The 25,252-nt window shown below is 40.5% G+C and overlaps 1 protein-coding gene across 3 annotated transcripts; it reads left to right on the top strand.

The window, feature by feature from the left end:
* The first annotated feature begins 856 nt into the window (after window positions 1–856).
* LOC111342519 (uncharacterized) lies at window positions 857–25,252 on the top strand. Of its 3 annotated transcripts, none has more exons than XM_022949615.2 (20): window positions 857–1,126; window positions 3,296–3,532; window positions 4,597–5,285; window positions 6,261–6,420; window positions 7,172–7,384; window positions 8,046–8,321; window positions 10,517–10,792; window positions 11,441–11,722; window positions 13,051–13,187; window positions 13,613–13,757; window positions 14,293–14,568; window positions 15,137–15,418; window positions 15,693–15,829; window positions 16,716–16,860; window positions 17,217–17,492; window positions 19,078–19,347; window positions 19,941–20,187; window positions 20,542–21,087; window positions 21,440–21,976; window positions 23,714–25,252. In XM_022949615.2, the coding sequence occupies exons 1-20, from the start codon at window positions 1,033–1,035 to the stop codon at window positions 24,000–24,002; spliced, it is 5,514 nt and encodes a 1,837-aa protein (XP_022805350.2). In that variant the 5' UTR covers window positions 857–1,032; the 3' UTR covers window positions 24,003–25,252. The 3 variants fall into 3 exon arrangements, with proteins under 3 accessions (XP_022805350.2, XP_088583121.1, XP_022805351.2); XM_088726995.1 differs by having other exon boundaries at window positions 3,290–3,532; window positions 7,172–7,369; XM_022949616.2 differs by having other exon boundaries at window positions 3,290–3,532.

The following is a 25,252-nucleotide window of genomic DNA, read 5'->3' as shown; positions in this document are numbered from 1 at the left end:
TATTATTTTTTTTATAACTTTTCCTTTTTTTGACGGCCCACGCTAACGCTTAAAATTCGATGTTAAAATGTTAGATATTCCCCTTAATGATCTTTAGACCCCAAAATCGCACACAGTACGCTTGGGCCACCTGAGACTAAGTCAATATGTTTTCAAACCGAGTTTTCCAACAGTAACCTCACCAGGGATCTATTCCCCTTAAAAAAAAAAAAGAAACGTCTCTCAGCGGGTCTGTCAAAAAAAAAAAAAAACAAAACGAAAGAGCATCGTTGCTCTTTATACCAAAACCACAGGCATTTACTGGAATCCGAGAAGATTTCCTCACTGAAATGTACCAAGCATATCTGGTTTGGGTTGGCGTTTACAGCTGTTTACATCATTTTATCGTTGAAAGATTCTTAATGATATTACATCTTCAGTGTGAAATCGATATAGGCCATAGTTAATTAACTATGTATAGATTGACGGGTCAGAACTCAGTTGCTTTCTACGTTTGTGTCAAGAGGTTGGGCAAAGCCCAAAAAAAAAAGTACATCTTGACTGCTAACCCATGGGTTCAAATAAAAGGAAATAAGTCAAATATTAAAGTGGCAAGTGACAAAATACAGTTGGCCGTGGAGATTTCCGTAAATGAAATAATTTTGCACGTCTAGACTCAAAAAAAGATTAAATTCGATAAGTGGTAAGTTTTGAGCGTACCCTGTGCCTTATAAAAGCACAAATTGTGTAAAACAAACATAGTTATAGTATGCCAGCCGCGTCCCATTTAGAGAAAGTTCACACCATGTCGGCATAATTTGCATTAGTGGAGGAAAAGCGATATTTCAATGAACGGATTAAATTCCTGACTGCTTCAAATCTTTGCCACATTTCCGCGGTTAGTAGTCGCTGGCGATCATTTTTTATTCCCCAGGCAATAATATTCAAGCACTGTCGCCTGGCTGAGGAAAACCCTATTTTATTGAGGTGAAACTTCTTTCCAGAATTTTCTCAACTGCGGTCAAGCTTTGTTTGTAGTGGGGAGAAACCGGCATGTACGGGAATTCACGGGTCGCCATGGCACGGACGTTTGTACTGACTTTAGTCGTTGTTTTGGGAACTGTTGCAGCCGTCGGGGAGGCCCAAGGTAAGCTATTAGGAAAAATTTGTTTTCAAAAATAATAAATACACTGCGCTGCGGTTTCTAGATTTATTCCGAGCTTTCAAATCCAATTTGTCAAAAAGTTTGGCTTCTAGTATGTAAAGAGATTTCCAAAGACGTTCAAAGTGTGACTAATGTGCTAAGGAATTCATTCGCTTCTTTGGATCTCATTTCGCCCTGAGTACCTCTGATTTTGCAAGTTATAAAACGAATTTAAGAAGATTATGGGTGGAAGCTATTGACAAGGATCAATATCTTATTCACCTTGTCCCGCGGCTCTCGCTCGAAGTTATATTTTTCACGCATCGTTAACCGATTCTAACCGAGGAGATCTTCGAGTGTAACCAAAGAAAAAGATGAGAAATTTCTAACGAGAAACGGCCCTTGTCAATGGATAGTTTGGGAATTAGGCGTCGAGTATATTTTATCATTCCGAGCATATCCGTCGAGGAGCCACTTAATGGATATCAATAACACGAGTACTCACTGATATCACACGGAGATGCGTAAAATAACTTTCATCTAGATCTGTTTGTTAGGAAAATAATCGATCCAGCTGAAAGATGGTAACTTTACTCAGCAGTTTTGCGCCTAATTCAACTGCCGTATTAATAAGCGCGAAATCAACAATATCAGAAAAATGATACCATTTTGAAACAAAATTGAAATTGTTTCTTCCCTTGGTAATCAGGTCATATCTATATCTTCTTTGTAAATGAAAGGCGACAATAATCTAGAGCGTTGATAAACGGAGTAAAACTTTCGACTGTTAATTGATGTATACCGCATCAGGAAAGGTTTAGAGCATGATTCTCAATATTTGGACGTTAAAAAGTCTAAGTTCGTGACACAACAATGACAGCTTTTTCCTTCACAAAATGGTGACGATTTCGCAAAGGGTCGTGTTTACTGCGCCGACAAGGACGTTAGCTACTCAAAAAAAAAAAAAAAAAACATTATTGAAGCAGAACAGATAAAAGAACGCAGCTTTGAAACGGTGACATAGTTATACCCTACTGACAATAAATTCCTGCGGTTTTTCCCGAAGGATGCTTTAAGCATTGTTGACATTACACACTATGACTGTAAAACAGCTGGCTTTTTTTCAGCTTTTTAGAGCGAAACTGCTCTTCCCACCCATAATGATCTCTCGTAGTGTAGGTGGAGCATAGATAAATGCAAAACAGGTGCAAATTTAAACAGCTGGTGAGGAGATCTAGTCGATAAAAAATTTAATCAGGAATAACTTAACCTAAGATCCTAATCATTACGTTTTCATAGACCCCTTTTCACCGTTTACGCCCTGACATCAATAAGGGCATTTTATCAATACTGATCTTTCTGCATTTCCTTGGGTGCTGACAAAGAGAGTTAACTTAGCAATTCAGAGCTTCTTGAGTTGGTGATCATTTCCTCTGTTCTCGTGATCTTCGTGTGTGATTTATATATCTTATTAACCAAGCGCGAGGGCCGTACTGGGAGAATATCGGCCCGAGGTGTTGACAGTACCGTACAAAAAAGACCGAGGGCCGATATTCTTCCAGTACGGTCCCGAGCAAGCTTGGTTAATACGAGATTTATTATACGACTGAAGTTCAAAGGGACACAAGTGAGGTATCATTCGGGACCATTCGGGACAGTGCCCGGTCCAATACTGAGAGAATATTGACCGGCAATAGAGCATTTTGATTGGGTGATTTTAGTTATTGGCCCTCTGACTGCCCGAGTCGTTTAATAAATTAATGATATTGTAAAGGGTTTAACTGTAGAGGTTTTCCCTTAACGTCCCTTACGAAGAGATGGTTTCCCTTTTACATACCTAAAGCAAATCACCACAGAAAATCTTTCCTCGACAAAGGAAAGAAAAGCAAAAGCATTTTTAACACTGATTTACAAAAAAATACAATTATTTCCTGATATAGATGAATGAAGGTTTTCTTTCGTACCCTGTAACCGGAAAACATTGGTAGCAGTATAACGTTAAATTCGTTTTCAAAGAAGTTGTATCAGTAAGCCTCGATATCACGCAAAAGTTCCTTAGCCAGCTATCCTAGTTCGTGTCCAAGGCAACCGAACCTGAGCGAATAAAGTTAAGAAATTTAACTAAGTTAAGATAGAATAGTGAACTTCAATGGACCTTTCCATGAGTTTCAGGTACAAAATGGAAGGAATACACCCCATATTGGTGCACCCCACTGGGGAGAATTTTGATGAGTCGAGGAACGACTGTCGAGGAATGTAAAAGTTATTGCAACGAAGGCTGCGGAGCTATTGAATGGTGGGAAAATGGAGGTCAAGCGTGTTACCTGTGCACTGACTTGAGTCTTCTTATTAAGTTCCCTTACACACAGGATCTCTCTTATCCACCTCACGTGTTCATTAAACAATCAGGTAAGTCTGAATACATGTTATCTTTTGTCCTTTGGCTTGTTGAAGACGGGTGGCATGATCCTAGATATCCTGGATCCTGGATCCAGAAGTCCAGGCTTAAATGCAATTCCATATCTTTGTGTTCTGTTTTTGTGTTTTCTCAAGTGTGATTGATAGGTTTGGAGGTTAGGATTCATTGTGGTATTATCAGGGTCATGTGCTGTATTCTTACGGTGCACGTGCTATCATTTCTTTTATTGCCTAGTGATGGCCCACGCTTACGCCCATATAGTTACCGCTGCAAGATCGTTTCTTTGCCCGCGGAAAGGTTTTAGACGAGTCGGGAAGAGGTTTGCCGGAGATTTAGCACCGCGTTTGCGTGAAACGTGAACGACAAAAGTGACCACGTGACCTTGTTTTTCCCGCTATTCTTTCACGTTTGTTGGTTGCGCTTTGTTGTTTCTACTTGAAAGTAACCTGTTTCGCTTCTGCCGTGTACGTAAGGTTTTCTTCATTCTTCCTCTCGCAGAGTAGAAGTTAATTCCCGGTTTTGCACAGCAGCCATGTTGGATGGCAGGAACAATAGATTATTTTTCCCATGAGAAAAAAATTATTTCTTATGCAAAATATTTTCATTGTTCCTGCCATCCAACATGGCTGCTGTGCAAAACCTTTATAGGGGCACCAAAGCTATTCCTTGTAAGTCATACAGAGGCGCCTTCAAATCCACCATGACGTGAGCTCACGCGAAGCTAAAACAGCAAGGTTCACGCTATTTTACGTGAAACGTGAAATAGCAAGCTGATGTTTGCCGTTTGACGTGAACGCGGTGCTAAACCTCTATAATATCAGTGCTAGACCCTTCACCGACCTCTTGCTGACTTGCTCCAGGCCTCGCTCTTTTTCCGAGAGCGTAGAAACGCTGGTACCGAAACGCTTATAATGGGGGCTTGATCGCAAGTTAGCATTGTGTCAGTGTGGAAGCCATCATACTCCTCATTGCAAAGTGTTATACATGTACTTCTTTATTGACATACAACACCGCCGACGCTCTACGTTCATTCTTTTACTTTTAACCAAATTAGATGTGCAAGCTACACCTTCTTCTACTGCGACCACGACTGCAACAACGTCTAAAGCAGTAACGTCTGATGAAGGAATACCAACAACTACGCCTGAAGAAACAACGACAACTTCTCCGATAGAGGAAATATTCACAAAGATATTTCCAACAGATGAAGACGACATATCATCTACACCAGATGAGGAAGGTACAACAACTGCTGTAACAGATGGAGAAAATGCTATGTCGACTCTTTACCTTGTTTCAACACTTGCAACAGAACAGAAAAGGACATCTGCTGCATATCAAGAAGGTACCACTGCTGCCCTAGAGATGACAACTTCGTTGCCAACTGTAGAAGGGACAACGGCTGAGCCGGAAGATACTACGACAACGTCAGTTGTGGAAGGAGACGGAAAAATTTCTCTGCCAGATCGTCAGATAACAACCACTGCTCCAGACCTACAAGAAACAACCTTAAGTCCGTTTCAGGGACTGTCAACTTCTAACATCGAAGGAGAAAGTACCACTAAGAAAGCAGTGGTACCTCAAGGGCAGGAATCTTCAACTTCTTCTCCCAAAGGAACTACACCTGTGCCAGAAGAAGAACGGAAGACCACAGCATCAGCTCCTGAAAAGAAAATGACTAGTTCTAGGGAAGGGGAAACAACCTCAGCGAAAGAAACAGTAACATCATCTGTTCCAACGAAGGTAAACAATGTGTGAGTTTATGTATTAATCATTCCTTAGAGGCAACACTGAAGGTATTTGCTCCGTTGCTCCTAATTTAAACACATTTGTAGGAAAAAACACACTCATTTTGGAAGTAAGTAACTCCTTCCGATAGTGTGGTTGTGGGTATAGGTGCGATAGTATTCAAGATCCCTTGTTGTTGTTATAATTAGTAGTAAGGAGCTGTAGCAGTCAGGACGACAACGGCGAAGAAAGTGGCGATTAAAAAAATTAATTGAAATTGATAGTAAGAATTTTAAGAATGGCTGGATGTGTTTACTGTCTCTTACGGCGCCACACCTCAACCTCAACATCAAGTATGTGAGCAATGTTGAGTTCCAAATTCAAACTTAAATAATTGGCCGTCGAGGTTTTTTTTCTCTGACAACGTAAATTTTGCTTGATTTCACGTTGTTGTTGAGCAGAGGACGGTGAAGGAAATGTACAAAGTTTCAAAACGCGTGTTCTGAGCTATTACTCTGCCAATGAGATCTCTTGTTTTGCTACGTCCTCGTTGCCGTTGCTGTCGTGGTTTGCTCAGGAAGTTCCTCAAGGACAGACGTCTCGACAAACTTAGCGGAAATCATTATCTGAGTCAAATGACTACTTTATCGATGATTCTTCTCGATGACACTTTTTGATCTCTTGACCATAATTATCATAATTTCCTCTGAGTTGTCAAATCTCAGTCATTGCCAACGACTTTATTTTTTACGAGGACAACTGCCCCTTGTGTGCATGGGTGATCACTTTTTCGATAACTTTTTCAATCTGTGAAAATATACTCGATAACCTCACTTTAAGACTGTATCACCACCAATATTCCCCATATGTTACGTCTTAGTACTTCACAAAATGAGGCTGAGTAAAATTCACGACAAGGTCATCGCGATACGGATAAAAAATTGCCTCAGTCTCTTCGTAACGGTTTTTTTCTTCCCTTAACTTCATTAGAGTCATTCGTTGACGACACCGCTGACTCTTCCTGGGGTCCCAATTAAAGTATCCTCCAAATCCATCTCGGAAACGGAGCTCGAGGTGTCCTGGATGCCACCACAGGAAGGAAGCGCGAACATCTTGTTCTACAGGGTCAAATTCATCGACGTCAGTGGAGGTAAATTAAGTTTGCATATCCAAAGGGAGGTTTCGTGCAGTTGCAAGTTTGATGGGTATTTATTCTACTGTGCTACACTCATTTCAAAAAGAAGTAGGTATAGTTACTTTAGCTAATGTTAAAATTTGGATGATTGCTTCTGTGGACCATGCAGTGGTTTGTTCTCTATAACAGAACAGTCGAATGAGCCGGAATAAATCGTCAAATAAAGTGATTTACTGTCGAGCTCAAAGCATTAGAAAACCACGATGGCCGCTTGAGGTTAAAAAAAAAAATAATAAGTACACTGACGTCTACCGTCGCCAGCGACAAATCCACAAAAGAGCGGGAAAACGAGTGATGTGTCAACAATATATATATACATTCCTAAAATCCTTCTTTAACATGCTTGATATAGGTATTTTCTCTGGCTAAGAGAAATAAAGGAAAAATGTAGAAAAGCTCCCAGAAATCTTCATTAAAGGATTCAACTCGGAATCGTAGACCCTGGCACTTTTCACAGCGAATGAGACAACAAGCCTGAAGAGGTGTCTGTTCTTCCGGATATCGTAGGCAAAAATGTTTCTTCATAACTCTGTGTTGTCATTCACACTATGTTCGAACACATTGTCTGCAAGATACCGATAGTGGCGAAGGCACTTCGCCTACACCGTGGTGCTTCTTAGCTGCTTAAGATAAAATCTAAGAGTTGGCAGATTCTGTATAATCATTCACAGTTTGTTTCTGTTATCGATCTTCTCCTCTCTCTCAGGTGGGCTTACGAGAATATTCCAAGTTCCGGGAGACGTTCAGTCCGTAAAGGTCGGCTCCCTTGACGGGGAAACCGAGTATCAGTTTACAGTGTCAGCTGGCAATCAACATGGAATTGGACCATTTTCGGAGGAAATGTCTGGGCGAACAAAGGCCATAATAGCAAGAATAGAACCCACAGAGGATGCTGAAGTGCAAAGTACGAGCCAAGAGGGTAAACAGCTACACATGTAAACTTATATACGCTTTTTTTTACTTATGTTCAGTTTGAAACTGTTTTAAAACCCTAAGTTCGTTATTGCGAGGCGAGCTAGGAAAACTGGGTCGAGTACACGAAAATGAAGATTTCCTGAAGACCTTCCCTGGTAAACTTCACTCCATGTTATCGTGAGCTTCTTATAAGAAAACAAAATAGGTCAAACGAATCAAGTCGAACATCAAAAGATAAAAACCTTTTTTATATCTTATCTTGTGCGTGAATTTTCATAATAGAGCGCTGATAGCTTGATGCATTTGCCGGACGCAATTTCTTTTGACTGTTTTTGTCGTGGAAATCGCAATTAGAACAAACCAGGAGCCAAAGAACTATGTAATTTATGTTTGTGGTTGGTCATATCTACAACCAACTACTTCTATCTATAATAAGGTTGGGATATAACGCGCGCAGTCATTGGTTGAAAGGATTCTCTATTTGTTAAATACTGTTTCTCCGTGGGATTTCATTCCAAAACCCAGTTTAAAGCTTTTTTCACATTGATACATTATATTTTTCTTTCACTTTGCACTGCTCTTTGGAAAAGTTCTTCCAATTTTTTTCCGAAAAACTTCAAAGTTTCTCAGCTCCTTTTACGACCATTTCTTCTTTCTTTCAAAAGAGCCAGTTGTGAAACTCTCTCACCGCACGGACTTTGTTGTTGCTGGAATGGACAAGACTACCAGAGCCATTTGTTTCGTAAGTGGACAGGAATTTATTGGCTGGTTTAAATCAACTGGGGAACAAGTCCTTGGCACAAGTCCTAGCCACAGGATGTACGTCGAGGATGAAGATGACGGCTACTCGCTTGTGATCCGCAGACTTATGCGATCTGATGGCGGAGAATATGTTTGCCGTGGAACGAAAACGAGTGCAACTTATTCTCTTTACGTGGAATGTAAGTATTTGAGAAATTTAGCGCTGCGTTTGCGTGAAACGTGAACGGCAAGAGTGATCACGTGGCCTAGTTTTCCCGCCATTTTTAAACGTTTGCCGGTTGCACTTTGCCGTTTCTTCGTTTAGATTTTATTCACCTTTTCTCTCACAGAGCAGAAGTTAATTGCCGGAAAAAGGGCACCAAAACTATTCCTTGTAAGTCATACAGAGGCGCCTTCAAATACACCATGACCTGAGCTCACGCGAAGTTAAAGCAGCAAGGCTTACTCTATTTTAAGGTGGCTCGTACCGGTTTTCATCTTTTTGATGGTTTGTAACTTTGAAAGAATACAACAGAAAGATTGACCAAGGCCAGTTGAACACTTTTACGGGGTTGAATTATATAATAATTGGTTATCCAAAAATAGGTGTCATTTCGTCTCTCGCAGTTTCCATGGCAACGCTTTCATAGGCGTATTCAGACGCATTTTTTAGCTTGTGGCTTAAATAATTCGAAAACTAACCCGGTGACCCCGTAATTTTTCTCAGTGATTGCTTTTGGCACTTGAAAAGGAAAATGCACGAAGATTTTTAAAAAATTCTACGGAGCGGAATTTCTGAAAATCTAGAAAAAAGGCAATTTTCACACATCACAAATTTCCTTCCGTAGAATTTTCTAATTTTTTTTCCTGACGATTCCTTTCGACGTTATCATCATATTGGAACAATAAAAAGAAGGGGTCACCGGACTTGTTTTCATGCAATAGCTTTCGTGAGTTTACCAATTTCTACGCGCGTTCTAGCGCATTTAAAAATCTGGATTCTATAAAATCGACATTTGCTCATGATCTGTTATAGCTACCGCTGACAATTGCGTGTGCTCGCGCGAGCGCCTACGATCTGATGTTTACATACGTAAATTCGCGTTTACTTCTAAGAAATCATTAAACAGCTGTCAAAGACAGCCTCCCGGGTTCATGTTAAAATCCTACACACGACTTCTGGCTACAGCATATTATTTTCCTTGAAGTTTCAAAGTCTTCTTTCAGTTAAGGTAGATTATCCTTCACTTGAGTTGTTCTTTTTTCGCCGTCGCAAGATTTCAAATCGGTTGAACATTTCTTCAGGATATGAAGTGAAGCAACCTTTACTTCTCCGAAAATCGTCTTCTTTATCTTAGTTTCTTTCTCCTGCATTCAAAGTGGCCACTCAACACATAAAATACACGCTCTTAGGTAAACTTCTCACAAAAGTAGAAAAAAAATTCCACGCGCCGCCATCTTTGTTTTGAATTTTCATCTTTTGATCTCGCGCTTCTTTCGCACGTTTCTCTCGCGCGTGACGCAAGAGTTATCTGCTCCCCGCGCGAGGAAACTAGTACGAATCACCTAATCTGGCGCTTCCTTCGCACGTTTCTCTCGCGCGTGATTTAAGAGTGATCTGTTCCCCGCGCGAGGAAACTGGTAGGAGCCACCTTAAGTGAAACGTGAAAGGGCAAGCTGACGTTTGCCGTCGTACGTAAACGCGATGCTAAATCTCTCTAATATGGTTCTAATGGTAGAAAAAAATTTAGAAGCCATTTATCCATCGTAAAATGGCAAAGGTTTACAACAACATTGATCAAAACAAAGGGAAATAACGGGCTAAGTTTTCCGCCTTAGGCTAATAATAAGATCGCAGCAAATTCTTGATAAGAGGATTATTGACAAGCATATCGCAATTATCTTCAAAATTATTAAGTAAACGTTTGATTTATGAAAAAATAAACCTTGATAGATATTTGAATTCTTCCAAAAAAAAAAGGAACGTGCGCGCAGTGAGTGGAAAAAAAGCATTCCGGAAATGTCTTCCCTGAGTTTTTGCGGAAATTTGCTATTAACACGTCGGCCCATCGGCCAGCGGGGCGGACAGGACCACGGACGGAGAGACCCAGCCTCGAACCCAGGCCGGTCCAACGCGCCATTTTAGTGGGATAATTTACTCTTAAAGTACCTCTTTCTACCCAGGAATAGAAACGGATATTGGCAAACTGTCAGGGGGAAAGTGATGGAATAATGTGGGGTTATCTGTGCAGGATTGCAATCCCACTGTGGAGAGGATGAAGTGTTTTTCCATCCCTGAACTTTTGGCAGAAATTTGAATGCCGAACTCAGGAAAAGCAATCTTTGTAAAAGCCTATACTTATGCCTAAAGATCACTCTTATTTTGCGTCAACAGTTTCTGTGGAAGATCCTCCAGCCACGCAAAACCTGTGGTTGAACCAAGATGGCGAGATATTTGTCGGCGTCAAGATTGGGTATCCAGCTCCGGAGTATCTGTGGAAAAAAGATGGAGTCAAACTTGATGCAAACTCAGGTCGATTCCGTCTTCTGCCCGATGGAACCATCAAAATTAGTAAAGTGTCCGCCGAAGATGCTGGAGATTATAAAGTGAGAATATCTCAACTGAACAGACGAAGGGAAACCACTGAAACAATTAAAGTAAAGATTTTTGGTGAGCGATATTCGTTACATTTAACAGTGAAATTTTAAGCGTGAGATTTTATTCGCATGGGTTACTTGGGGATGAAGCCCGAGTCCACTATTGTGCACAAAAATGTAGCCAACTGATCTTTGATGTAAATGTACTAGCCCATTCGATCCTTGCTAAGAAAACAGTCCTATGTTTCTAGTAATATTAGTAGTAGATGACCTTCAAGTTTGTTAAAACTCTTCTCGGTTCCCTTGCTTGGTTAGCTTATGCTGTAGACCCCGTATTGCCTTGCGGAAGGTCGAGGGTTGAAACCTCAGACTGGGGCAACACCACAGTAGGGTCCTAAAATAATTGAGGAGAATGCCCTGCCTTTGCTATGACATCCTTAAATGGTTAGACATTCTAGACTTTTGGATAACGACGATAAACCGTGGGTAGGCCTTTTCTCCTGTATCTTCCTTGTAATGGATAGCAGGGGACGCAAAAAAACCAAGGCACTTTTTGTAAAGAGTAGGGGTTAGGGTTAGGGTTAGGGTTAGGGTTAGGGTTGTGGTCTGGCCTTCTTCTATGCAGACCCTCACTCAAACCAGCTTTATTGGTGAACTGGGTCAGCCTGTCTAAACATTGCAAACAAATCAATAAATCAATAAAATTAATTGAAATCCATAGACCCTCCGAAGATCGACAACACAAAGCCAGCGATACGTAATCTCACCTTTAGCTATCCAACGACATTAGAATGTGTAGTCTCCGGTATTCCCAAACCGGAAGTCACATGGATTGGCCCAAATGGCGAGACAGTCACAGGGTCAGAGCAACGCATCTCATTTCAAAGCGACGGTAGTTTAAAGATACTCCAAGTGAACCTGTTCGATTTTGGGAAGTGGACCTGTGAGGCGATAAACTCTGTGGGAAGAGCCAGTCGTCGGATTGAGGTTCAGGCAATATACAGTAAGTTTTCTAAGATATGGTCGAAAGGTTTAAAGTCATTTGTTGTAATTAACAATTATTCGCCTCAGGCTCGGTGAATATCGTCGAATAATCCCCTCGACTTCGTCTCGGGGATTATTCGACGATATTCACCGAGCCTGAGGCGAATAATTGTTTTAGTATAATTTCAGAGCTGAACAGCAGAGAAATTTCTAAAATCATAACGTTTTAGTAACATTTATTAACATTTTATTTCAACATTTTATATAAACCGCGTGGAGCGGTTTATATTAGTTTAGTTTAAGTTTAAGTTTAGTTTAAGTTTAATTCAGATTTAAACTCACGACCTCCCGCACATATTGCGTCATATAAGGAACCGCTCGACCAATCTGATTGCTGGAAACTCTTTTCTCAGCTCTGAAATTATACTAATATGCAACATCGTTATTAACGAAAAAGGAAAAGGAAATAATGCCCGATCATGAATCGAGGAACATGGAAACCATCACTGGAACCGAGGCCGAGCATAGTTAAACATGAGAGAAACCTGAAAGTACAGGCATCCAGACGCAAATATGTGGGTGGGGGAGGGGAGGGTAGGGGAAGGACAGTGTCCCTTCCACCTCACGTTTTGGTGCGGAAAACATTGATAATGCAGCATGAAATTGTAGTGTAATACTCAAAGTTGTGATCTTTTGACATACATGCATACATACATACATACAAACATACATATACCTTTACTTCACCTCGGATTTACAAGAGTAGCTGTATAGCTAATTTCTCCTAGAAAGAGAAAAAGAAAAAATTAAGAAAATAAACAAATAGATAAGTAAATAAAATATATAAAAACAAATAGAATCGTATATTAGATACAGTACATTACATTACTATTTACATAAGTAACAATTGCATTTATGTTCAAAGGAAATTTAATGTTCGAAAGAAATTTGACATATTTTAGTTCTAAACTCATTCAACGACGTCAATGACCTCAGGTCCTCTGTTAGTTTGTTCCACATGTTTACAGAATTGTTTCTGAAGGAGTGAAGACCATAAGTGGTTGTATTGACATATGGGATAACAAGTTTCCTTGATCCTCATAGGTTGTATTCAGAACTCCTCATTTGAAAAAGTCATTTCGTCGGGTTGGTGTTTAACGATACAACATTTTTAGGGACTGTTTTTCCCCACTGCCTCTGCACACCCGCGACAAAAGTGAAGGATCTTTTAACTCTTACTTAGCTTATTCTTGAGACAACGCTAATCGGCCTTTATTTTAGATACAATCAGCTGCTTCGCTATGATATAACACTAGTAGCAATTGGTTGCGAACTTTGCCTCCCCAGTGCCGCCAGAGATTCACCAGCTTTCAAACATCACCGCGAAAGAAGGAGACTCAAAATCATTGAATTGCACCGCATCTGGATTTCCGCTCCCGGAAGTGATTTGGCTCAAGGACAATATAGAATATCCAGGACAGATGGTGAGTTGTGGCATGGACACTTATTTAAACCTATACTTCGTCGGTTCTCGATGCAGGACACCTTTTTCGTGGAACAGAATTTTGCGGTTACCTGTTCCAACCTACCCTGCGAGCAAAGGTCCCTTCTATCTTCTTAGAAATGTTGGGAAGAGGAAGAGGGTGTCTTCTAGGAAGATCGAAGGGATCAATGCTCGCAGGGTAGTTCCAACCGAACAGGTGTAGTGTTCTGAGTTATACAGAGAGAGGTCGAAGTTATACGATGAATTATTCGTAAAGGTGGATATTTCTTTTGAGTTCTATTTTCGGCGGTAATCTGCTCATATCAGCCTAAAGGAATGGTACTCTTTATTGCATAGCCCGGTAAAACAGGACAGGCGAGCGCGTTGTTGTGAAAAGTTTTTCACCCATTACCTTTTAAACCGCAGAAAAAACCTGGCGAGAGTGTGCTGAACATGGAAGATCTCGGCTTGGACGACATCTCGAAGTTTGTTTGTCAAGCTTCTAATGCAGCTACGAATGAGGAAGGAGAAGTTATTGTCAAGGAAGTGGCTATCGATCTCTTTGTTATGGGTCTGTATTTTACGCCAATTGTTTTTGAACTGTCACTGCAGTTTATATCAGTGTTCGCCATTGCTCGGAACAATGAAGTTCGTTGCTAAGGGAACAATAGAGGATCAAGGTCTCTTTACGTGCCTGTGATGAGCTTAAGCATGTAGTCATGACGGCGAAGCCGAGGAAAACAAGATTTAAAACGATTAATTGTATTTGCCTCCAAAATTTCAATGAAATGTAACCTATTTTAAATTATTTAAAGGATGTAGTCATCGGAAAACACAACTCCAAATTTACGTTGAAACTGTTGATTTTACGAAAGCTGGAGGTATGGCAATTTTACTTCACAAAATAGTAATTTAATTACGCAGTCAGTATACCTCAAAACTCTAGGTTGTGGCGAGGCTCGTGTTGCGGGCATTCAGCATCAGTATGGCCGACAGTAAGCGAAGCATAGGTGAGCAAGATATTGTGTCTGGTCCACTTAACAAGCAAAGTGGCCAGAGTACCCTTTGAATAATTATTGAATTTGTCAGATGTGCACATTTTTCAGTTGAACCAAGACCATACGATTCAAACCTGGTCAAAGAACCCATATATAGTGAGCTGGGGAGCCCAGATCCCGTCCGACTGGCCTGTGCATTTACTGGTTACCCTCCCCCACAGGTGTGGATTACAAAGGATGGCAATGTTGTAATAAATGGCGTAGAATCAGTTTGGATAGACAAAGTAACGGACAGCCTTGATGATTACGGATTGTACCACTGCGTCGCCGAGAACGTAGTTAGTCTTTCGAAGTTGAATTATACCTTTGAAGTCAGGCGATCAGGTTGGTAATGGCTTGATAAAAAATTCATATGAAAGTTGTGGTACATCAATGAACGATTCTTGACAGTGGTCTTAAGAGCACATTTCAGTTGAGTGTCGTCGCTTATAGCCAAACCTTGAGTACCCTTTACAGCCAGTCAAGACAAAGAAAATTCTCACAAGGAGCCAATGAGCTGGAAGCGCGGAAATTGGGAGTTAACGTGTTGCGATCGGCTTAAGCCTGGCATCTGATTGGTCGAGCAGGCTAAACGAGTTTTCAAAACCAAACAAGAAGTGATCATGAATTAAAGCAAAAGTTATGCATTCCCAGACTACTCTCAACAGTCAAGTGAAAATTCTCCGATAAACTCAACGTTCGTATCGCGACGAAGTCACGAATCACAAAATATCATCATTTGGTCGAATTCTGCTAAATCTTGGCGTAACATTCTGCTAAATATAGGCTGCTCAAAGTTCTGCTAAATCTAGGCTAACGTTCGCATCGCAACGAAACCGTGAGTCACAAAGTGTCTCCATTTAGTCGAATTCTGTTAAATCTGGGCTTATACTTTTTCCATTCCCTCTGCTAGAGGCTCCGAAGTTTACGTTGGAGCCCAAGCTCCCCTCTGGAAATCTAACTGCAGGCTTTCCAGTGACCATGACATGGAACGTTTCCGGTATTCCAAAACCGGAAGTAAGATGGAAGAGCCCTTCAGACGGATACGTAACTTTGGACAATCCTCGCTTCTTGTTAAATCAAAGGGAACTCACCATTAAGACGTTGGAGGAAAAAGATGCTGGAATGTGGACGATAGAAGCAACGAATAGCTTGAAAACCACGAAAGCTCAGGTGGAATTCGGCACGGTAATTGGTAAGAGGCCAGGAACGGTTTTAAGATCCAGCTTTAGTTTTAGTTAATGCTTGGATTCCTTTTCAATCCCAGAATCCTTTGACACATTTTTCATCGGTGATTATCTCGCTTTCGCTCTATTTGATTGGCAGGGAGGTTTCGTCCGCCCAAAACTTTTTAAAAACTTATTAAATATACACTTGTGCTTATATGTCACGAGGCGTTCTTTTGAGGGTAACATGAAATAATTTCCTCAAAATTATTTTGAGATTTCTTTCAATTTAATTCATAACAGTGCGACCCCAGATCAATCCGATACCCGATGTAGTAGCACATGAAGGGAAAAGTGTTACGCTGACCTGCACCGCTTCTGGAGTCCCGATCCCGGATGTAAAATGGATATCAGAGGGAAAGGAGTTCTTTGACGAGCAGGTATCTCATCTACGATAGGCTCGTAATGCGTGCATAGTTTGTTCTCTAAGCAAAGACTCGTAGTCAAACTTCATGAAACAGTTGGATTTTTGCGTGTTGAATTTACTCGCAACTCAAGACCGAGTAGTTAAAAGCATGAATAGTTTTATAGACAGCCTATCCTGAGACATAAAAATAAGTGAGTATTTTCAAGACCGAGTAGTTAAAAGCATGAATAGTTTTATAGACAGCCTATCCTGAGACATAAAAATAGTAAGGTGAGTATTTTCAGTATTTGCACCTTTTTGATGGCATAGTCGATTTTCAATTTGTGAACTCTTGAGCTGAAAGTTGTTAGACTTGCCTGCAGCCTCCAACCAGGAACTTGCCATTTGCAACTTGCAACTTGTTACTTGCAACATGCAAACTGCATCATGCAACATGCAGTATGCAACTTGCACCCCTTGTCCTTTTAATTGTAAATTGCAAGATGCAATTTTTACAATTAATTACAATTAATTAAAACTTATATAGCGTAACTTTCCATGGCACATGATCAAATGCGCTGTACAATAAGTTAAAAAGACTAAAAATAAATTAAATTTACATGCAGATAGCAAGATTTAAAATGAAATAAAATGATAATAAATGATAAATAGTAAAATAAACGAAAAAAATTCTACTACAAATTAAAAGCTCGTTTAAAACGTTATGTAATACATACATCCTGCAACCTGTAGCTTGCACTTTGTAGCCCAAAACTCACAGCGTGAGGCTTACGCTTACAAACGTACAAGTTTAAACAGCACTAAGGATTACATCATCATTTCTGGTATATAAATATATAGAGGCCATTTTCCGTACTTTTTTTCAGTTCCATGCTTTTTGTTGTTGTTTTTCTTAACAGAGATCACCTGGTAAAAGTGAGATAACTCTTCTGAACCTGGGATTGGAAGACAACTCACTGTTCATTTGTGAAGCAAAAAATGGAGCACAAGATGACAAAGGAAAAGAGTTGGTCAGCGTGCAAAGCATGAAACTAATCGTCAAAGGTGAGTTGGACTTATTGCAATCGAGGAATTGTTCAAGAAAATGTAATGTTGTCAACCGATTAAATTCTTTTAACTTGACGTAGTTTGAAAAGCTCGCAACAATGATATTTGGCTAACCTTAAATATGATTTATTTACGACAATGACTGAGCCGAGCATTACACCAAAAAGTTTGACTGATGTAATAAAATTGACCAATCACAACTGACGCTCAAGCTGTTAGAACGCTATGCACTGTTAACATTAGCAATCCTTTTCAAAACCATTCTTTTCTGGTTGATCATACCACACCGTCGATTTTCACTGCCGAGTGAAAGTATTTATTTTATTCACTCATTCATTCATTCATTTCGACAGTTGAACCTAAACCAGCGGACAGCACTCATCGCGCCAAGCCTGTTCTTTCCTACATTGGTAACCCTGAGCTTTCAGTATTCAACTGCGAGTTTAGCGGTTATCCGCCGCCTGATGTAAGAATCATCAAGGATGGTCAAGTTTTGGCTTATAGCAAGGATTCACTTTCGTATAGTGTTAGCGTTGATAGCGTGGATGATTTTGGTGAATATGTCTGCATGGCCGAGAACGAAGTGGGGAAATCCAAGCAGAACTACACCTTTGAGATACAATCATCAGGTAACGAGTGTGGGAATACCATGAGACTATTTAAAAATTCTTAATACTTCGAAATTAAGAAGACCTGGGCTCTTACGTATGGTGCACGGTCCTCGCAGTAGAGAGCGCTATTTATGAATAGCGAAAATTAGACCTGAAAAAAATCAGGCCTATACGGGATTCGAACCACTGACCTCTGCGATACTAGTGCAGCGCTCTACCAATTGAGCAAACAAGCCAGCTGGGAGCAGGCCGTTAAGTTGATTCGTAATAAACCCGTGATGATAAATCAGATACAATGAATATATGAAGTTCATATATTTTGAACTGCGGTATTAGATACGTATGACGCACGATCCTCGCAGTAGAGAGCGCTATTTATGCAATAGCGAAAATCAGACACGGGTCATCACGGGTTTATTACGAATCAACTTAACGGCCTGCTCCCAGTTGGCTTGTTAGCTCAACTGGTAGAGCGCTACACTAGTATCACAGAGGTCAGTGGTTCGAATCCCGTACAGGCCTGATTTTTTTCAGGTCTCATTTTCGCTGTTGCGTAAATAGCGCTCTCTACTGCGAGGATCGTGCGTCATACGTATCTAATACCGCAGTTCAAAATATATGAACTTCATATATTCATTGTACCTGGGTTCTTGGCATCTCAGGAAATGGTCATTCAGTGCGGGAGCTCATTTCTTTTGCATGTAGGTGATGTGGAGTCACTGAAAAAAGGGCGTTTTTGAACTCAGGCAAACCTTGAAACCCCATGGCAACGTCTGAAGAAAACGATTTTCAATGAGGAGTCGAATATGATACAATGATATAATGGATTTCTTCGCTTCTGCTTTCTTTTGCACAATGATTGGTCGAGAAAACTCACGCCAAAATCTCAGCCAATCAAATGCAAAGTCCTCCGCGTTTTTCCGCGCTTGCCTGTTTTACTTTGAGTTCTCATTGGTTAAAGATGATGTTCGCCTTTCTTCTGATTGGTTGTTATAATTACTTTGCTTTTGGTTTTGTGACGCTCAATCGAAAAGTGCTTTAATCAATCAATTACCAGACAAAAAAAAACCAACAAAGAAAACATCTTTCAATCATTCAATAAGCCAGATGATAGACCTCCCAACATGCTTCAGACCTCGCTAACTTAATAGGCCATTTCCGAATTACGTTTGGCCTCTTTTTTAAAACGAGGCCTGGTGCTTAACCATACGTATAAATTTGCATGTGAATGAAAACTTATTACCATACGAAAGGATGAGCACCAGGACTCGCCTTGAAAAAGAGGCTAAAAGCAATTCGGAAATGGGCTATTACTGAGTCATCCATTTTAGTAAGATCCAAAATGACATCTCGCCTAAAAGAGAAACATTTTCAATGCCTAACAAATCGGTAGTGGTTAAGCGTGCACTGTGATCTTACAGAAAACGATATTTGTCATCACAGTGGTCAAAACGTCGTGCGCCTTGTGAGTCCGCACCAAATACACGTTGCGTGACACTTTGGCGCGAACAGCTTTGTCTGAACTGTTATCGACAACGGAAAACTGGTCGATCAGATCGCGACATTTCTGTCCAGTAAACTTTACTCTATTTGTATTCCACAGCTGCACCAAGCAGCCCACGAGACTTAAACGGGGAACCAACGTGCGACAGCATAATCCTAAGCTGGAACCACCCCGAGGAAAGTGGAGGATTTCCTGTTATAAACTACGTCATAACTTACAGCAATAATACGATGGTCATCTCCTCAGACATGACTGACTTCGTTATCGACAACTTAGAACACGGCAAGACGTACAAAATCGCTATACAAGCCAGAACGGAAGCCGGCATCGGGAAAGAAGCAAGTTTGAAAGTGAAGACGACTCAGTTTTGTAAGCAAAATGCTGTTGTTTTGATTAGTTGTAATAGGTATTTATGGGATTCAAAATAAGGGGGGAAACAAAAACGAATATTTAAATTACAGGTGTAAGTTGTATAGTAGGATAGAAGGAATTTGAAGAAGAGAATTCAATTTTTGCAGATAGATTCGTCTCAAGTTTCTGTTGTATGTGGTAGGTTCGGGTCCAGTTCCTTTCGCCTTAAGCACCATTTCAACTTGGTTGAAAGTTACCCAATGGCCGAAAACTGATGAAATGAAAATCCTGTTAGGGGTTGTCGGGATACTGGATATCTGGGAAAAAAAATTATAGGGATACTGGATACTTGAAGAAAAAATTTAACGGGATATTTTAAATAGAGATTCGGAATATCGAACTGGAAATACAGGAATTCCAGCCATAAGAACCAATGGAATACGAAATATTTATGCCAAGATTAATAGGATACGGGATACTCGGACAACCCTTCCCCTTCCCCACCCCCCCCCTCCGTTCCTAATGGAGCCTCGAAATGGGATTGCGCAGTCTTAATTTGGGCTCAGAATGCCAACCGACTAATCGGAGAATTATCTTTAAAACATTTTTAGGCAAAGTGTCATCTTGTGTAAACATCATTGAAGATGGAGATCTTTTCACTTTAAATGCCAGCCGGGGTCTCTGGCCCAGAGACGGATTCTGCCGAGCTTTGAGCGCTCACAGAGCATCGGCGCCTGACATGTATAGATTATCCGCTGACTATTACATCCCTGGTACCAAGGACTCGATGATGGTTACCTATGTGGGTGTATTCTTTAACGCCCAGAATGAGGATAATTTCGATTTTATATTCTTCAGGTAAAAATGATAAAGGTGATATATAATTTTGCGGAAAGAAGTTCTCAGTTCATATCATCTCTTCCATCAAAACAAATATTAAAGCAGGATCTCATTCTGGTCAAGGCTGGTTGAAATGAAAAAAAATTTCGTCATCGGTTTAGTGAAAGGAGGTTCATCAGCAGAAGTTGTAACCCAAAGTAACTTACAATTTAGTGCCGAAGATAAACCAGGATTGCATTAGTTTTTTTTTATTTGGATGTGTGATTTTCCTATGTGAGTTTCTTCCAAGATTTTCAAAACTGATTTTTTTTATAGAATTTTTTTTTTCTTGCAATGACTGCGTTACTATGCTTTTCATGTTTACTCTCATAGGGTTGGTGCGAGTGACAACCGATGCTTTCAAACTGGTGAGATCCAGCGACGCCGGCTGAACTGGTATGGTTCCCAGGTCGGCTCCTGTCCGCATGGCCCACCTCGCAATGCACGATGGATACACATAACACTCGAAGTCCGAAAGTCTGAGGTTTCAGTTTTCCTGGAAGGAGTTCACGTGACTTCTTTTCGAGGCCACTTTCCTCCCAAAGGAGCCGGAGGTGTATTATTAGCTAATCGTCAAGGAAGTATTATACAGTTCAAGAACTTTATCATCAACGATATACCCTCCTTGCCATTCGAAACAAAGAGTTGTGCTACAGTGCAGGATAACACGAAGTTCTACTCAATGATAAGTCAAGGAGACTTCTGGTCGCAAGGATTCTGCCGCGCTCTTCTGAAAGAGGTCAACCTGGCGGAGACATCTACTTACCAGGTGTCCGTGGACTTGTTCAGTGATCTGGGTTGGAGTGGGGACAGAGTCGCGTATCTTGGAATCATTTTCAATGCTCGCGATATCAACAATGCTGACTTCATTTATTTCAGGTGAATGTGATAAACAATTTTGTAAAGGTTTCAAGCGCGAGCCCTATATCGTGAGTGCTCAAATTAGCGCCGCTTGGAATAAAAGACCCTTTCATAGACCAAACGTTCTGCCAGGAGACCCCCTCTGGACAACTTCTCTGTTGCGTGTTGATAAAGCTTCTTTTGTTGGCAAAAAATTGGTCAGATATTAAAACAAGATTTATGTTAACATTGTTATACTACAAAAGCGATGATACCTTATCGTCTTGCGCGACTGTCACTCATTTTTCGGGCTTTTTAAGCTTCCTGCTTGCCACATTTCTCAGTAAACGCATACTAGCTAACTCATGGACCAATTGTTAATTTGTTTTAGACCTTACTGGAAAGACCATTGTTACCAAACAGGATACATAATGGGTGGACGCCAAAAGAGAGAGGGCGCCAAAACCGGGCCTTGTTCTTGTACCGTTACAGGTGGGAAATGGTTCAACGTCCGCTTGGAAATCCGCGGTAACATCGTAAGCGTGTTTATGAACGGTGTGGCTGCTGCAACTTTCAAATCGCACTACCCTTCCACTAACAAAGGTAGTGGTGTCCTTGTAACTGGCGGTTGCCGGAAGTCCATTCGTTTCAGGAATTTTACTGTAAAGTCGCTTCCGCTACTACCTTTCACCTCCAAGAATTGCCAGAGCGCAAGGGATACTGGGAGCTACTTCACCTTAATAGCTTATACCGGGATTGAAGACACCACTCAACCCGGCGTGTGCCGCGCAGTGTACCCGAAAAGTGTCCTGGGCACTAGTTACGTCATAAGCGTCAGTTTCTATGTTCAAGGGAGTCTCCTGGGAGGAAAGTATGGCGTCATGTTTAACGCGAAGAACGCTGACAGCTTCGAGTTCGTTTACTTCCGGTAAGAATTAAATTTTAAAAAATGATTTGACAATGAGAGTCTTTGACTCAAAATCGTGGCTATCACGATGGCCATTCATGACCTAAGGGAAGAATGAAATTACAAGGAGTAAATCCACTTGACCGCCTCAAGCGCGAAAAAATTCAAACGAACAGGTTCCGATTGACTATAGCTCTACATCTGATTGGCCGAGAAAGTGGCGAGCGTTTTGTGTCCAATTTTGGAGCGTAACAAAATAGAGAACTTCTCCTTGGGTCACTAAGGAAATATTATCTCTATTGCACGAGTTTCTTTTACGGCCGATTTCTAAAATAATCTTGTATCTCTGGCAGTATCTTTTTTGTTTCTTGAGGCCTCATAAAGCTTAAAAAAATAAGGGAATCGACCTACTTGTCAGGTTTATGAGACCGTTTTATGTATACAAGTGGAGGCGCGGTGGCCTCATGGTTGGTGCGCTCGACTCTGTATCAAGTGGTTCGGGTTCGAGCCCCGGCCGGGGAAATTGTGTTGTGTTCTTAGGCAAGACACTTTACTCTCACAGTGCCTCTCTTCACCCAGGTGTATAAATGGGTACCGGAAATTGAATGCTGGGGGTAACCCTGCGATGGACTGGCATCCCCTCCAGGGGGGGAGTAGAAATACTCCTAGTCGCTTCATGCTACAGAAACTGGAGTTAAGCACCGGCCTGATGGGCCACTAGGCTCGTAAACAGACTTTACCTTATAATTTGGATATATCAACAAAGTTGAAGTGGTAAATTGGCCACCGTAACGATTACAAAAGCTGACGTTTCGAGCGTTAGACCTTCGTCGGAGCGAATAGAGAAATTGTGGGTTGTGTGTGCTTTTAAAGGCAGAAAATGGAGTTACGTCATTGGTGGAAACATGGCAACGAGAAAAACACGAATTAATTAGTGGAATGAAAAGACTTTACTTTACCTTACCTTATGTATACATGTTCAAGAAATTGTTGCGACTGTTTCACGGTAAATTTTCAATCTAAGTTACCAGATATAAGAGATGTGATGGATAGGAAACCAAAGTATTCTTCCACACAATCAGTTATAAATATGCTATTTGGTTTTATCAACTGAGTTGGTAATACAATGAAATACATGAAGTTCATATATTTGAACTGCGGTATTATGATTTTCGCTATCGGATAAATAGCGCTTTCTACTGCGAGGATCGTGCATCATACGTATCTAATACCGCAGTTCAAATATATGAACTTCATATATTCATTGTATCTGATTTATCATCACGGGTTTATTACGAATCAACTTAACCGCCTGCTCCCAGTTGGCTTGTTAGCTCAATTGGTAGAGCGCTGCACTAGTATCGCAGAGGTCAGTGGTTCGAATTCCGGACAGGCCTGATTTGTTTCAGGTCTGAATTTCGCTATTGCATAAATAGCGCTTTCTACTGCGAGGATCGTGCATCATACGTGAGTTGGTAATAGAAATTGGCCATCTTGAAAAGATGCTGAAGCTAACATTTCGAGCGTTAGCCCTTTGCCATTCGCTCTGACGAAGGGCTAATACTGCAAACGTTAGCTTTAGAACCTCTTATAGGTGGCCAATTTGCATTATCAGCTCAGGTGATAAAACCAAATTTTCTTGTAATACCTAATAATACACAGTTTCTTTAGAAACTTATCCACTCTAGAACTCGACTCCTTCACGCGGAGGATACTAGAAATAATGCTTTCACAACATATTTTCACACTCATTTCCAGGCCCTACAACCGCGATGACTGCGTTCAAATAGGTTACCTTCAAGGCACTAAAGTCAACGAAGGGGATAGAAGGGAACGTAAATCTCTGACATGCACATATGGATTCATGCGAGGCGGAAGTTGGTATGATGTGCGCCTCAAGGTCAGCAGAAGTGAAGTAAAGGTTTTCATAGATGACGTAGAGGTCGCCGCTTTCAAAAGTCGTTTCCCGACTATTGGGCGCGGTGGAGTCATGGTGGCCAGCGGTTACAAGCGGAAAATAAGCTTCAAAAACTTTCGCATACTATAATTATATTAATGAAGAGCTGGGAATATTTACCCAATCCGCAGCGGTGATGCGGCTTTGCAAAAATCTCACGTTTCCTTTCATAGGGAAACGGATAAGAACTGGAAGTTTAATGCGACATCATGTACCTGGCAAATTGGGAATGTTTAAAAATTCGAAACTGGAAATGTTCAAGTAATACAATCTGCAAACCTCTCTCTTTCCCTTGAATAGATTTTCTTACCCTTAAGACAAATTTGCAATTATAATTTCAAGTAAAATAACGTCGAAAGGAAATGTCGTTCGGCTAATGTATACAGTAATGACGACTTGAGTTTTTGTTGCTTGTAATATTTATGAGCAAGTTCAAATTTTAACGAATTTAAAAATTTTAAACAAATTTTAACAAATTTTAAACTAAAATTTTAACGAAATTGGTCAACTTTCCCCCACCATGTTCAGGCGGATATTCGGTTTATAACATCAGGTTTTAACTTGTCTTACCTGTTATCGTCTTATATCGATTATCTTCATGTATGTATCATCGAGCCATCTAGAAAATTTCTCTGACACGGTGATGTACCATGTTACGAAGAGATCATGATCTCTTGATGTACCATACACCAAGTAAATTTAATATGTATTGAACTATACAATAACTCTATTGTTCCCATGCTTCCAACGTTGTTCAGGGAAAAATGTTGTGCTTTTTTTAGCCTTAATGGTATTCGTGGCTTGGTAAGAGGTGCAACAGCCGGCAATGAAAAAGATATCAAAGACAATAACATTATATTAACGTATCTTTTAATATTTTAAGCTGACAACAAGGTAAAGAAAGAAGATGACTTTCCAAGGGTGCTTTGTTAAGAGTGAAGCAGTAGTTTAAATAAATGAGTTAAAAAGAAACTGAAGAAAAGGCTTGAGTGATCGTTTCATTGTTGATATTACCTTAAAACGGATATGTTAAATCGAGGCCAGCGTATACAAGTTCTTTCTTGAGCTGATGCAGTAAGTTGTTTGAACATGAAGCAGTGGGTAACTTTTTATTGAAAAAATTGGGCTGGAACGTCGACAAGCTTTAATTTTGTAGTAATATTTTTTTTTGCTCTCTCTCATAATGATTCCAAATGATTTTCTCAACAAACAGTTGTTTTCCATGGAAACCGAATCTCTCCCGTGAAATTGTCAATATAGATCGATTGACTCTGTAAAAGTTGGAAAGCAATTGTCTGAAGATTGTGCTTAGAAGACTAATAAAAAAACGCATAAAATGA

The sequence above is a fragment of the Stylophora pistillata genome, chromosome 7 (assembly GCF_964205215.1).
Source record: "Stylophora pistillata chromosome 7, jaStyPist1.2, whole genome shotgun sequence".
NCBI classification, from domain to species: domain Eukaryota; kingdom Metazoa; phylum Cnidaria; class Anthozoa; order Scleractinia; family Pocilloporidae; genus Stylophora; species Stylophora pistillata.
This window is presented reverse-complemented; position numbering and strand designations above follow the sequence as displayed.

Bases quoted from the DNA above. Each gene is read 5' to 3' on its own strand.
- LOC111342519 (XM_022949616.2), top strand. From the start codon at position 1,033: ATGTACGGGAATTCACGGGTCGCCATGGCACGGACGTTTGTACTGACT. The intron at 6,421-7,171 runs GTAAATTAAGTT...CCTCTCTCTCAG, and splicing joins ATTCATCGACGTCAGTGGAG to GTGGGCTTACGAGAATATTC. The intron at 13,758-14,292 runs GTCTGTATTTTA...CACATTTTTCAG, and splicing joins TATCGATCTCTTTGTTATGG to TTGAACCAAGACCATACGAT.